The 12,464-nt window shown below is 35.1% G+C and overlaps 1 protein-coding gene across 1 annotated transcript in view; it reads right to left on the bottom strand.

The window, feature by feature from the left end:
- Positions 1 to 12,464, bottom strand: part of ATP2C1 (ATPase secretory pathway Ca2+ transporting 1) — a 49,830-nt gene that overhangs the window by 1,652 nt on the left and 35,714 nt on the right. Inside the window, exons 17-26 of the mRNA XM_082498873.1 lie at positions 11,661 to 11,817; positions 10,021 to 10,191; positions 8,956 to 9,053; positions 7,155 to 7,205; positions 6,171 to 6,337; positions 4,174 to 4,242; positions 2,591 to 2,707; positions 1,561 to 1,708; positions 842 to 937; positions 36 to 177 (exon numbers count right to left, since the gene is read on the bottom strand). Of these exons, the coding sequence (XP_082354999.1) occupies positions 36 to 177; positions 842 to 937; positions 1,561 to 1,708; positions 2,591 to 2,707; positions 4,174 to 4,242; positions 6,171 to 6,337; positions 7,155 to 7,205; positions 8,956 to 9,053; positions 10,021 to 10,191; positions 11,661 to 11,817 (1,216 nt within the window). The remainder of the gene's footprint in view (positions 1 to 35; positions 178 to 841; positions 938 to 1,560; positions 1,709 to 2,590; positions 2,708 to 4,173; positions 4,243 to 6,170; positions 6,338 to 7,154; positions 7,206 to 8,955; positions 9,054 to 10,020; positions 10,192 to 11,660; positions 11,818 to 12,464) is intronic.

The raw sequence follows: 12,464 nt of genomic DNA, 5'->3' as shown, positions 1-12,464 counted from the left end.
TTAATGTACAATTTAGAAAAGGGAACTGTTCTTACCCAAGACACTCAGGCTCTCTGTTTGGAAAACCTTCTGAAGTGGAGGAAAGTAAATGACCAACAACTGCCCCATTATAGATCCAAGGACAGCATAGCAGAACATTTTGTTACTGCAAAGTCCAATCTCAAACACAGATTTTGCCTGTTAAATAAACAACACATTACACTGTACAGGTAATCTTAATCAACTAGACAAGACAATAATTTGTAACGACAATTTTTTTTCATCCAGACTTTTAGAAAAATGTAAAAAAATATTGTTGACCTTTTAGATAATCCAGAACAAGTTCTTGAACAGGCTAATTGCATTTTTTTCAGAGTACAAATCTTGTCTTCATAGTCAATGACTTGTATATTGAGCTGACTTTTCTGCAAGCACAGCGCATTAGAACGTGCCCTCTACACTAGAAGGAAGTGTTTTTGTTGATCCTGACAATTCACATCAGAAAATAGAGTGCAATTTAGAGTAAATGTAGCAATACATACTAGCAACGTTTTCAGGAAAAAAAACCCAACCAAGCATACACAGCAATACAAATCACACTTCAACATTTAATAAATATTTCCTTGCCCCTTGTGTCAGGACAGAAGCATTACTACCAGCTCCACCTTACTACCAGCTCCACATCACGTAAACAAATTAAGGAAACTAATACTTATCTGTAATTTAAGAAATCCTAGCTAGTAAATATGTGAAACTCTGAAGCTTAGTAGCAAACTTTTGAAACAGACACAGCAAGATCCTCCCCCAAAGAAAATTCCGCTTATTGTGTAAAAACCATAAATGGATAATACGAATCACTTACCTGAGATCTAGAACTCAAAGCATTGAACATATCAAAAAATACAAAACAGGTGAAAGTCATGGTTGTATCTCGAGGCGTTATTACATTGTCTCTTAACTGCCAACAAAAGAAAATTAAATGGCTTCAGCGTGCTTTAATCCCTGCACAACTAAACAAAAGTTATTACAATAATTCAAGTTCTACTAGCTAGTAAATGAAAGCAAAAGCAAATTGTTTGCCTCAAACTGATTTATTAAATCACACAGCAAAAATTATGCACCTGTAACTTATAACAACTTGTAATTCCAAGCTGTGATTAAATGAAGCCTCTTGACAAATATCCATGCAAGCACATGGAGTACCAAGAGTTCTATAATGCACTAGCAAAAGTTCAAACAACATTTTGCTCTACTGGGAAAAGAGAGTGAAATGGCTGTTTCATAATAGTCTGGCTAGAAGATTTGTACAATTACCTTCTATGGGCCAAAGTTTCCCAAGTAGATTTGGGACCTTGAAAAGCCTGCATTAAAATAGATCTTGGGGAATAAAACTGTATTCCTCATTTCAACAACTACTTCAAAAATCTTCCTCTCTAGTCTGCTACCTGAATAGATTATTAAATAAGCAAGGACAAAACTTGCAACTAAGTTCATACAAATTCTGAATTCCAATTTATGGTATAAACAGGACTTCTTTTAAATTCGTTTGTTACTGCTTTAAGTTTTGTAATTTTGTCATACCTCTCTCCAGAAGACAAACAGTGTTCCACACACGATAATTATTGACGAAACCAGTATTTTAACAATCAGGTTTTTGGTCAGAATGCTGTCCTTCAAATTTCTTGGAGGCTTCCGAATAACATCTTTATCCACAGGTTCCACCCCAAGACTTTTAATTAAAAGAATATCTTAGATTTTTATCATCATAAAAATAATTCACTACTTCTAACTTAAGGACTAGATCTTCTGAGTTGAAACATTTTAATCTTCTCTCTATAGCCTAAGAATCATTTAAATAAGCACATGGTATTTTCACTTTCAGAAAACTGAGTTATATGTATTAGTAACAGGCAACATTCTAACACTGCAGTTTGAGTACATAAATACATGATATCAGACAATATTTAAATTACCAGATGTTAATTTTAAAGGAAGCTGTAATGTCAGTTATGTTCCCTATTTCATAGAATCACAGAATGAGTAGAGTTGGAAGATCACGTAGTTCCAACCTCCCTACCATGGGCAGGGTCAACTTCCACCACCAGCCCCATCCAACCCGGCCTTGAACACTTCAAGGGAAGAGGCATCCACAACTTCTCTGGGCAACCTGTTCCAGTGTCTCACCACCCTCAGAGTAAAGAATTTCCTTCTAATATGTAATCTAAATCTACCCTCTTTCGGTATGTCTGTTACTGTGATCAATCTAGCTAAGGAATTTACTGTCCACCTCTTCTTCCACCATCTACCTGCAGTGAAGAGGGTCAGAGGAAAAACCCAGAGGGAAGCCAGAATCCTGCATCCAAGTCTCATGGGCATAACCGTTGATCTTTACTTATCTGTGCTGCCCTCATGATTATTGTTAGATACCAAAGCAAACCAAAATTAATGAACATAGACCTATACTGCAAACATCGTGGTTCAAAGAGAAAGTTTGCTGTTTCAGAAACATTTCACTAAAGTTTAACCACAGAGTTTCCTTTATGAGCAACCATTTTCCTTGCTGAAATAAAAGAACTACAGACCTCTAATAAAATTTAAAATTATTACTTACCTTTGAGCTGGGGGTCCGTCCATAATAATATTGATCCATAAGATCTGCATGGCATTGAGAGGATTAGGAAAGTTCATTAATGTAGCCAGTGAGATTAAAGTCAGTGCTGCTATACTCCTGTTGAAAGAACCCATTTTTATAACTGTCAGCATAGAACATTTCTGAAGATCTACTGATAACTGCTTTCTAATCAACACTTCAACTGTTTAAGAGTAGATACAGATTTTGACAGTGTGAATCATGACTGACGTAAGCCTAACTTCAAAGGTAAAGCATGAATTAATTTAGAATACTCATCTTGACACAGTCCAGATTTTAAAATAGCATTGTTTTGGCAATTAAAAGACAGCAAATTTGCATCTTAAAAACATCCCAAACTTTAAGATGACATTTCAGAGTAATCACTCACCTTCACCTAATTGATTTTTTACTGGGGAACCAGGTCCTATAGTTTTATTGTGCCAGAAGTGGAACTTCTAAACATGGGTTTGGAAAACAAACTGCTTCTACGCTTTTGATGTAAACACAACCACTCTGTGCACCTGCCACTAGTTTGACTAATCAGTCAAGGCAAGGTACTACCCCAGCTCCCTAAAAATACCTGCACCACCCCTCATTATCAGCAAGATGAGAAGGCTAGGCAAAAGACTAAAAACAGATTAGCAGGTTGGAAGCTTGGTATTAGAAACCTCTCTAAACAAGTATGCACTAATTGCTTTCAGTGAAAGATTAAGTGGTTTCATAACCAACAAGAAGAGAACAAGGCTTATAATAATTCCAAATTTAGCGCTCTACTGAACCCTATTATGCTCTCCCTGCAAAGACAGCCAGAAAAAAAAAGGGTAACTCATTCATTAAAAACTGAAGCTACTATTATTCACAAGGCTACCAGGCAAGCACACTTTCCTAGAATATCTATGCTTAGCTATTTTTCAGAAGCAGATTCCTAGCCTTCTACCAATGCAGGACACTAGTCAAGATAAAAAGTATATATGGTGAAGAAAACCATGTTCCTGAATCCAGATTCAGTAAGATAAACTAAAAAAAAATTTGAAACTGAGGCTTAATTAAGTCTTGCCTTCTTATGTACACATGATATAGTTAACACTACAAACACGTGGGGATCCTTATATGCAAGAAAAAGAAGTCAGCTTCACAGAGCTAACTCATTCCACAAACAAGCATATGGATTACAGAGAAACTAACCTCCCATTTCCCTGGTTTCCTCCATTTGATATACATGTTCTGGTTAAGGAGGGAAGGAGTACGAACTTCTCCTTTAAACAAGGATCCAAATGGTAGCTATCCTGTTTCTCTCCATCCTCTCAGTTATGGACTTTTTACATGTTCACAGGAAGTACTGTGACAAAGTTACACGTCTGTTTATTGTACTATTTTCTGGTTCTTTAAAAATGAAACAAGCCACCAAGCACAAAATATTGAAAATTCAATAGCATTGTGTATCAGCTTCCTACATGATATTTGCAATGTTCACATGAATTTATGCAGCATCTGCTTTGTAACGCTTTGATTCACTCACAATATAGTTAGAAACTCTGATATTGTCAACTTTTGAAACTTACGTGCTCAGTTGAAATCTAACAAAATTTTTTATGTTATTATAAATTCCTTTACCCTCTTCAATTGCAGACCTGTAATTAAAAAATAAAAGATTACATCACTAGACAAATGAGACTACCACCAAAAAAAGCTTAAAACAACCCCCAAAAGCTATTATTTTAATCAGCAATTCAAATGTCAAGAAACAAATGGAGTTGAGGTTCTTATAACTTTGCCAGTCATTGTTTTTCAACTTGACTATGAGATTAATCAAAGCAGGTTTTTTCCAGCTGCTTAACTTTCAAAATTAAATGGCAATGGTAAAATCTCGCCCTTGTTCTTTAAGATCCACCATCATCCCTTATGAGACCTTCCATTTCAAGTTAGAAGTTAGATAATTAAAAATAAAACAAAAACACACTTTTATGAAACCATAGATAGCATGACCCTAGAAGACCATGTATTCTTCTCGCACCAGAAATAAGTATGTATAGACATATCTTTTCAACCTCTAGCATGTGTTGCAACTTGCCTATCACATTATCACAATCATAGCAGTGAGAAAGTGTTTTCTAATACCTATATCAAGTCTACTGTGCTGCAAATAAAACTGGTTTCCTTCTTCCATTCCTCCAACAGCCAAGAACAACAGTTAATGAGCATTCCTTTTCTAACTTTGAAGACAAAAAAGATTAAAGGGGTTGGGGGAAGGATATAAAACTATGGAAGCTCATACATTTTTTTTCCTTATTGTTCACCACTCTTTTCTATCTCTATTGAGAATTTCCCTGATGAAGTGACAGAAGTGGATAAAGCATTCCAGCAAAAGCCTCATCATGCCCAAGTACTTACCACAGATGTCCTTCCTATGTACTAATCTAAAAATATCTTAAAATTATTCCCTTCTCTTTTTTTGTTTTTGGTCTGTTTTTTGTTTGGTTGGGGTTTTTTTGTTTGTTTGTGGTTTTTTTTTGTTTTTTGTTTTGTTTTGTTTTTTGTTTGTTTGTGTTGTTTTGTTTTTGTGGGTTTTTTTTTTTTTTTTTTTTTTTTTTTTTTTTTTTTTTTTTTTACACAACAGTACATTGCTGTTGGCCAAATTCGTATAGAAACCTTTTAACTCTCAGATCATCCTCTGACATACTGCTACCTAGGTGCTACATTTCACTTCTTCCCAAGGATTAAGCATCATACTTTCAGATGAACTGAGTGTTCACAGATTGACGCATAATTTTGAAATGAGAGCTATCTTGCTAGACAGCAGTCCAGGTCTTGCCAAGAACTACTACTTTCAAAAGTCAGATGGTTTAAATTCAGAATAAGGTAAGTTTAGCTATACCATCTTTGAAGAACACCAAACAAACAAACAAAAAAGAACAAGTAACAAATAGCTGTTTACCAGAAGTTGGTAACTTGTTTTCACCTGTGATATTTAAATAGCTGATATTCCTTTCCTTTTCTGACACATCAAATTTAAACAATTGAAAACAAACACAGCACGGTGTAAAACTTTTAAATTTTCAGAGGAATGCGCGCTCTCATTTTATAAGATTTATGCTTCTGAAGTATGAAATTAAATGAAGATGAATCCTAATGACAGCTAACAGACTCATAATTTCACCTCAGTTTTGGTTCCAAAATTCTACTGCCATAATTCTACTTGGAGAAGCAGAAATACAGCTTAGTTTTATAGCACATACATGCACAACCTCCTTTGTTACGTACATCTGGTCTATGTACACGACCAAAGTAGCAAAGGTCTAAATATGTAAATATGTTTTTATATGATTATTCACATACATAAAAAGACAGAAATGCTTAGTTGCCCCTTGTACTACTATCCTCCCAGCTCTTTTTTTTAAGAATAATACAGGTAATCACCATAAAGATAGTTCTCCCGACTTAGCCAGGAACTCATTAACATCCGCTACACTTACAAATTCAGGGAATTTCTTTTGTCTTTAACTCAGCAACATTTAATTAAAAATATGTAACACAAGGTATGTACATAAACGCTACCTACATTATTGTCTGAAAATCATCATCCACGAGGATCATATCTGCTGCCTCTTTACAAACATCTGTTCCAGTTTGTCCCATTGCTACACCAATATCTGCAGCCTTCAGAGCAACAGCATCATTCACTCCATCTCCTGTCATAGCTACTACAGCACCATTATTTTGCAGGGACTAAAGAAATGGGAAAGAGCTTAAATGAGGGATTGAAATAATCCATCCTATAAAGTTATTCTAGATACAAGGTTCGTGTCATCATCCCCTACCCCCCCCCCCCCCCCAATTTCTTCTCATTCCACTGTAAAGTCATAAAAAAAGAAACAAACACGCAGCTATTTGTATTGTAATGAATTTTTAAACAACATTAAGTTAAACTTCAGTTCATATAGTCAGACAGCCTAAATTTTAAAGTTAGGGTATACAAAATCTACCTTAAAGAGAAAGTAAAAAACTCTAGAGAAAGAAAGAAGATACTGTATTTTAATTTTAACACTTATCACCCTCTTATTATTCTCAATATATTCCAACTCTCTCAATGTTTTACTTCTTCATCCTTATTGTTGCTTTTCTGATTGTTCCAATTGTTACACTGAGTACGTCCCTCTTTGCTACCTTCTTTTGTTAGTTTCTGAACGGAAGCATTACTTCAGGTACAGCTTGAAATTCATGCCCTTTTTATCCTGTTCTGAGAAATATCAGAAGCATGGTTCTTACAAGCTCCTAGTCAATTCAACTGCAATGTGACACAAAATCTCAGTCAATCCCCAGCTCCCTACAGAGAAGAAAGCATGACATTGCCTACCCCCAGCTGCCTATCCCTTGTGGGCACTACACATATTTCTAGGTAATATTTTCAAATACAATTCACTTTCAAACTAAATGCATTTCTGGTTTCATCCTGACACACTGCAGCACGTTATAATTTAAGTAAAGGCACCAGAAACAGTACCCATAGCAACAGTCCAGCATTTGAGCCTCCAGTAAGACGTACCTTTATAATTTTCAATTTATGTCGGGGACTGGCTCTGTAAAACACTGCAACCTGTTAAAAGCACAATGAAGAAGTAGTGAAAAATTGAGAAATGTAAAGCATTGCACTGGATTCTATAAAGCTAGAGAATAAATATATTATCAAAGGCCAACTGTACTCTTGTTAGCACTGAAGTTGAATCACCAGCAAGCTGTGTTTTTAATAGTGAACTCATTAATTTCAGAGAAGACTCAAAGTGTGTTCTGGTAAACAAAGTTGGTGCTACTTATTTCAAGATAGAATATGCAATTTAAAAATCCTCTGAAATTGTGAAGCAATTGAGTTACAATGGTTTGCTGCTGGCCTTCCTGACTAAATTCATGCAGGCGACTAAGCAGCTCAGCTCATATATGTAACATTAAAGTTTGCATGTTCAGACAGTCCATCCTTATGTAATTTGTAAGAGAAGTTGCCTGTATAATTTTTTAATCAATCTACTGATTGTACTGAGTCCATGCTGACTCTACAGATAATGTCTTTTTCCCTTGTCAGCATTAGTGGCAAGGTACTTGGGACATTTCAATTTACTAGTTTGTGTAGCGTATTAGTAACAGGTTGAAGTTTTACAGCTAATTAATAAAGTTTCCATTTTAGAAGGAATTCTTTTTCAGCCTTGTTTTGCCTCTGGTCTTCTCAATAAATTGAAATTTGCGTACATGGAATTTAGTTTTCAATAAACTCCATACTGTTAGCATTCGCATCTATTTTTCCTTTTTAAGAAGCTGGATAAGAAGTTAGATTTCTCAACAACCACTTTAGACTGTGCACAGATATCAATCCTATTGATTGATTTTAATTAATTTCTAACCTCGAAAACAAATTTGGTCTCACGTCAAACATGCACAAAGTAAATTTGTAGCTATTTCAGTTATTTGTGATCGACAGCCCTTAACAATAAGTATTACCAAATAAACAAAGAATTATTACTTGCCACACAATTCTTTTTTTCTAAGTTTTTGTGAGTCACCAAGGAAAGATACAGAGCTGACGTGCACATTTCTTGATTGTAAATATTGGCTTTTGGCTTGCTTACATCAGACTCAAGCAGTCTAATTTTGCAGTCTTTTGCAAACAGAGCAGCATTTTGATGCATCAATTTTGCAACACAGCCAAGCCTAAACCTCAATTGCATTTGATTATGCCTTCACATTTACAACTTTGACATTGGCTAATACATTTCGTTATTTAATAACTAAAAAGTATTAAGCAGTAACTTAATAAATAGACCCTTTCAAAATTCTCAACCAGTGACCTTAGATCGATTAAAAATCATTAAAGATACAGACAGCTCCTCTTACAAATTACAAAAGAATTGACTGTCTGAACATGCAAACTGTAAGTTTATATATAATTAGCTGAGCTACTCAAAGAAAATGGTCTAACAACGGAAAAAGGTATGATGCTCACTGACAGCGAGATATGGCAAAATGAAAGTTCCAAGATAGGCATTGAAAGGTAAAAAACAAATTGAATTGTTAAAAGACACAAAATTAATAAACTCCCTAAAAAGATAACCATGTGAGTTGAAAGAAATACATTTTCATATGGTCATAAGTCAAACCAAAAGATACTTGTTTGATCTGGGACAGCTTCTGTGTTACTGTACTAAAAGCCTCTGGTAATTTACTGTATCACCTACTTCTATTAGAACCATGTTATTTGTATCTCAGAAGTTACATTTTAGCTTTCCACAGATAAAAGCATTTCTTAATATAAAATATATCCTTTACTGCATTTCAGTAAGTAGTATATCAAAACAAACCTTTGGTGTTATTTGAGAAAGCTGCTGAATATCCAAATCATCTATTTCCTCTCCAGAGATTGCCTGTGAATTTTTGGAATACAATCCTAGTCGACTAGCTGGAAATAAACAATAAAAAGGTATTATAATAACTTAGCTTCTTGAAATAAAGTACTGATTTTTTTTTTAAACCTAGAGCAGAACACCTTATTGATTCAGTATACTGGAGTAAGTTATCTGAACTCTTGAGTAACAAACACACGCTACAAAGTCTATTCTGATCAGATATTTATCTCCTCAGTCTTTTTAGGTCTAAAGGTCTGGACTTCATTATGTCAGGAGCCATACAAACACAAGAGCTCAGTCCTTTCTAAAGAATTCAAAGTCCAAAAATAACAAGATAGACAATGAAAAATGACATGAGGGAAGAAAAGGAAAAAAAAGTCTCTGAGAAAGTACCGCTAGTTTGGGGGTGTACTTTTTATACGCACATTCAACTTTTTGTTCATCATTCTGTATGTGAAGAATTCATATTCTGGCCAAACTACTTGTACTTTAATGTATTATATTATAAAAAGAAGTTAAGTAATTTTTTTACGTATTTATTAATAGTACTTAAACTTCAAGCTTCCTTATATGGAAAAAAAATATTTTGGATAGTACTGAAGTGCTATATCCATCCTAAATACTCATTGTCACCAGCTATTTTAGTTTATCCCTTTTGCTATAACACAGGCATCCAAAGCTGAGGGTAGGGAGGGTGGTTTTGGGGGCATAAGAATGAGAATCAGAAATCAAGCACATGTTATAGCAAAATACAGTAAGAAAATACATAGTCTCAAGCAGCAAAAGTCATACATTAACCAAATTCAAAAAACTACAGTTCAAGCTGAAACCAAAGTCAGCTTAAGGCTGAACCCTAGCTTCAGGCTAGGGTTGTTGGGTTTTTTCTAATTCTACTGTGCCACATCCAACATACAGAACTCTCAAACATTAAAGACTTAATACCCACACATCATAACAGTTAGCTAGGCATTGCCAAAACAGAAAACAAGTGAAAAATGAAAGTAAGTAGACTATTCATACCGATGGCCACTGCAGTCTCCTGTGAATCTCCAGTAATCATTTTTATTGCAACTCCAGATGTGATAAGTGTAGTAACAGCTTCTTTTACACCAGTCCGTGGAGGATCGATTATTCCCACAAGCCCCAAAAAAGTCAGTTGTCCTAACTCAGGACCAGAAGCTAAGGCTAGAACTTTTAGGAGACAAAAAAAAAAGTTAATATTTGAAATTAACATTTACATCAGCATTTAAAACAACTTCTAATATCTGTTTTCAAAAATGAAAACTAATGTCAGACAACTATATATCTCTATATTGACCAAAGGCCTCACTGCTGAAAACATTTTGAGTAGCTTCATTCGAGTATTCCACTTGAAATTAACTTATAGCAAGATGTTCACAAATGAGACCTAAATGAACTTGTAGGCCAGCATAAAGCAAATGGTGGAAATTGCAATTTTTTTTTTTTTTTTTTATTTTTTTTTTAAAACCTTGGTAGCAATGTCTGTTATCTTGAGTATTCAAAATAGCCTACTTATGTATATTCCTCTCTTCTAAAGATTAGTCTTTTTACCGAACACACATATTCCATGTTTTAAAGATAACTTTCCTATTTGTTCTCAGATGAAAGTGTTTATACTTTCACTGTGTGGAAAGAGAACAGCATCTAGCTTTGTGGTTTCTCTGTACACACACGGTCTTTTATGCAAGAGGATGAAAGGAAGGATCAGTTAACTTAATTTTCTGCTTTGATTTTTTCTTTGAGAGAGGCAGATTTTATTGAGTACATGCTGAATATTTTCTGGAATTTTTTTACAGTAGGACTCAATTCAAATATATTTAAATGACATTAAAGTTGTAAGAGAAAAGCAAATTCACTTTTTTCAAAGCATTACCTTAGGTTTTTTGTTTGACAGTGGTCTGAAGCAGACACAAAGAATAGCTGTCTGAACAAAGCAGCACAAAGAGATACCATGCCTAGCATAAACTCTCCATTTCTAATAATTTGCATCCTAGGAATTTCCTGAGCCAAACAGTACCCATACCTTCACCTTAAAAAGCTGTGGATGGACTTAACAGCCTAGAGGTCTCTTTACAGAGGCCAAACAAAGCCAGCCATGTATAATACTAGCCCATAATCACTCCCCATAAATCATCTTGTGAAAAATACTTTCAGTTGTATTTAAAAATCTACACAGCTCGTTAACATAAAATGCAATTCTAATAGCATCATCTGACGTGCAATTATTTGCGCTAGCCTAACTCAAAGGTGCCAACAGCCAAAGTAATAGGAAAATAAACACATTCACATTTTAAAATAATGCACAAACATCTATAATAAGATATGAGAGCTATCAGGTAGCAATGTACTATTCAGTTACGGTCACATGCAAGAGATGACAGGAATCAGCAGTGCCTTTTCTCACCATTTGCAATTTAATCATGTTATTATACAGGCCTTAGGCAACAGCACCTATTTTCCACTCCCCCATTTTCAAGAAAAAACTAAACAACCCAGTAGCACTTACCAAACAAAAAAAAAAAAATTCCTAGTGTTTCTAGGTCTTGGGGGGGGAGGGTGTTTGTTTGGGTTTGTTTTTAAACTGTAAGCAGTGCCATTTTAAAAAATATGGTTAGTTTGAGATACTGAAACAGCCTTACCCCTAAGTCCTGCAGAGCCCATGGATGTCTTCTCTTGCTGGTATTGCTCTCTCTGTTGCTGAACAAGAGGTAGGGTCTGCCCCTTACAGTTATATGATGTACAGTACCTAATGACTTGTTCATAAGCACCTTTCATAAAGCAAACTTCAGGTTTGTCCTAAAAGGAAAAAGAGTTGCTGTGTGCACATGTCTGTATGTAGATATAAATATATATACACACAAGTACATACACACGTAAGAATGGTTTATCTGCACTCTTCTGAAGAGTCTTCAGAACACAACACAAATCAAAACTACACTTCTAAACTTAGAAATCTGTTCTTTTGAGTATCTCTACACAGTGTGTGTTCAAGAGTGGCAATGTCAAAAGAGCCAAGCTAACAATCAGTATCTCATTTTGGTAGACATCATACACATTAGACACTGCAGGTCACAGTTTATAGACTAAACAGACCATGCAAAGGACAGAAAAACCTACACAGAACATTAGACCTGAAAGACCTTTAGCTCATCATCTGACCAGCTGCACAGGTCATTAAACATCACCTGCATCTTTGTACCATGCCTAACAACTCTACTATTTTCCTGATATCCATCTAGCCTTGATGGTATCAAAGAATCAAGAATCCACACCACCTACCTTGAACATTTAACTCCAACGCTAACTCAACCCATCCTTTCCCTTCCTGCCTTTTCTGTTAAGAATTGCTGCCTCAGCTCAATTTCCAATCACTGATTCTCATCTTCTCCTCCCCGCTGAACTAAAAAGCTCTTTTTTAATATATCTATTTTCTCCCTGTGAAG

Source organism: Vanellus vanellus, assembly GCF_965231255.1.
Source record: "Vanellus vanellus genome assembly, chromosome: 2".
NCBI classification, from domain to species: domain Eukaryota; kingdom Metazoa; phylum Chordata; class Aves; order Charadriiformes; family Charadriidae; genus Vanellus; species Vanellus vanellus.
Note: the sequence above shows the minus strand (reverse complement) of the source record. Positions and strands in the feature narration are given on the sequence as shown.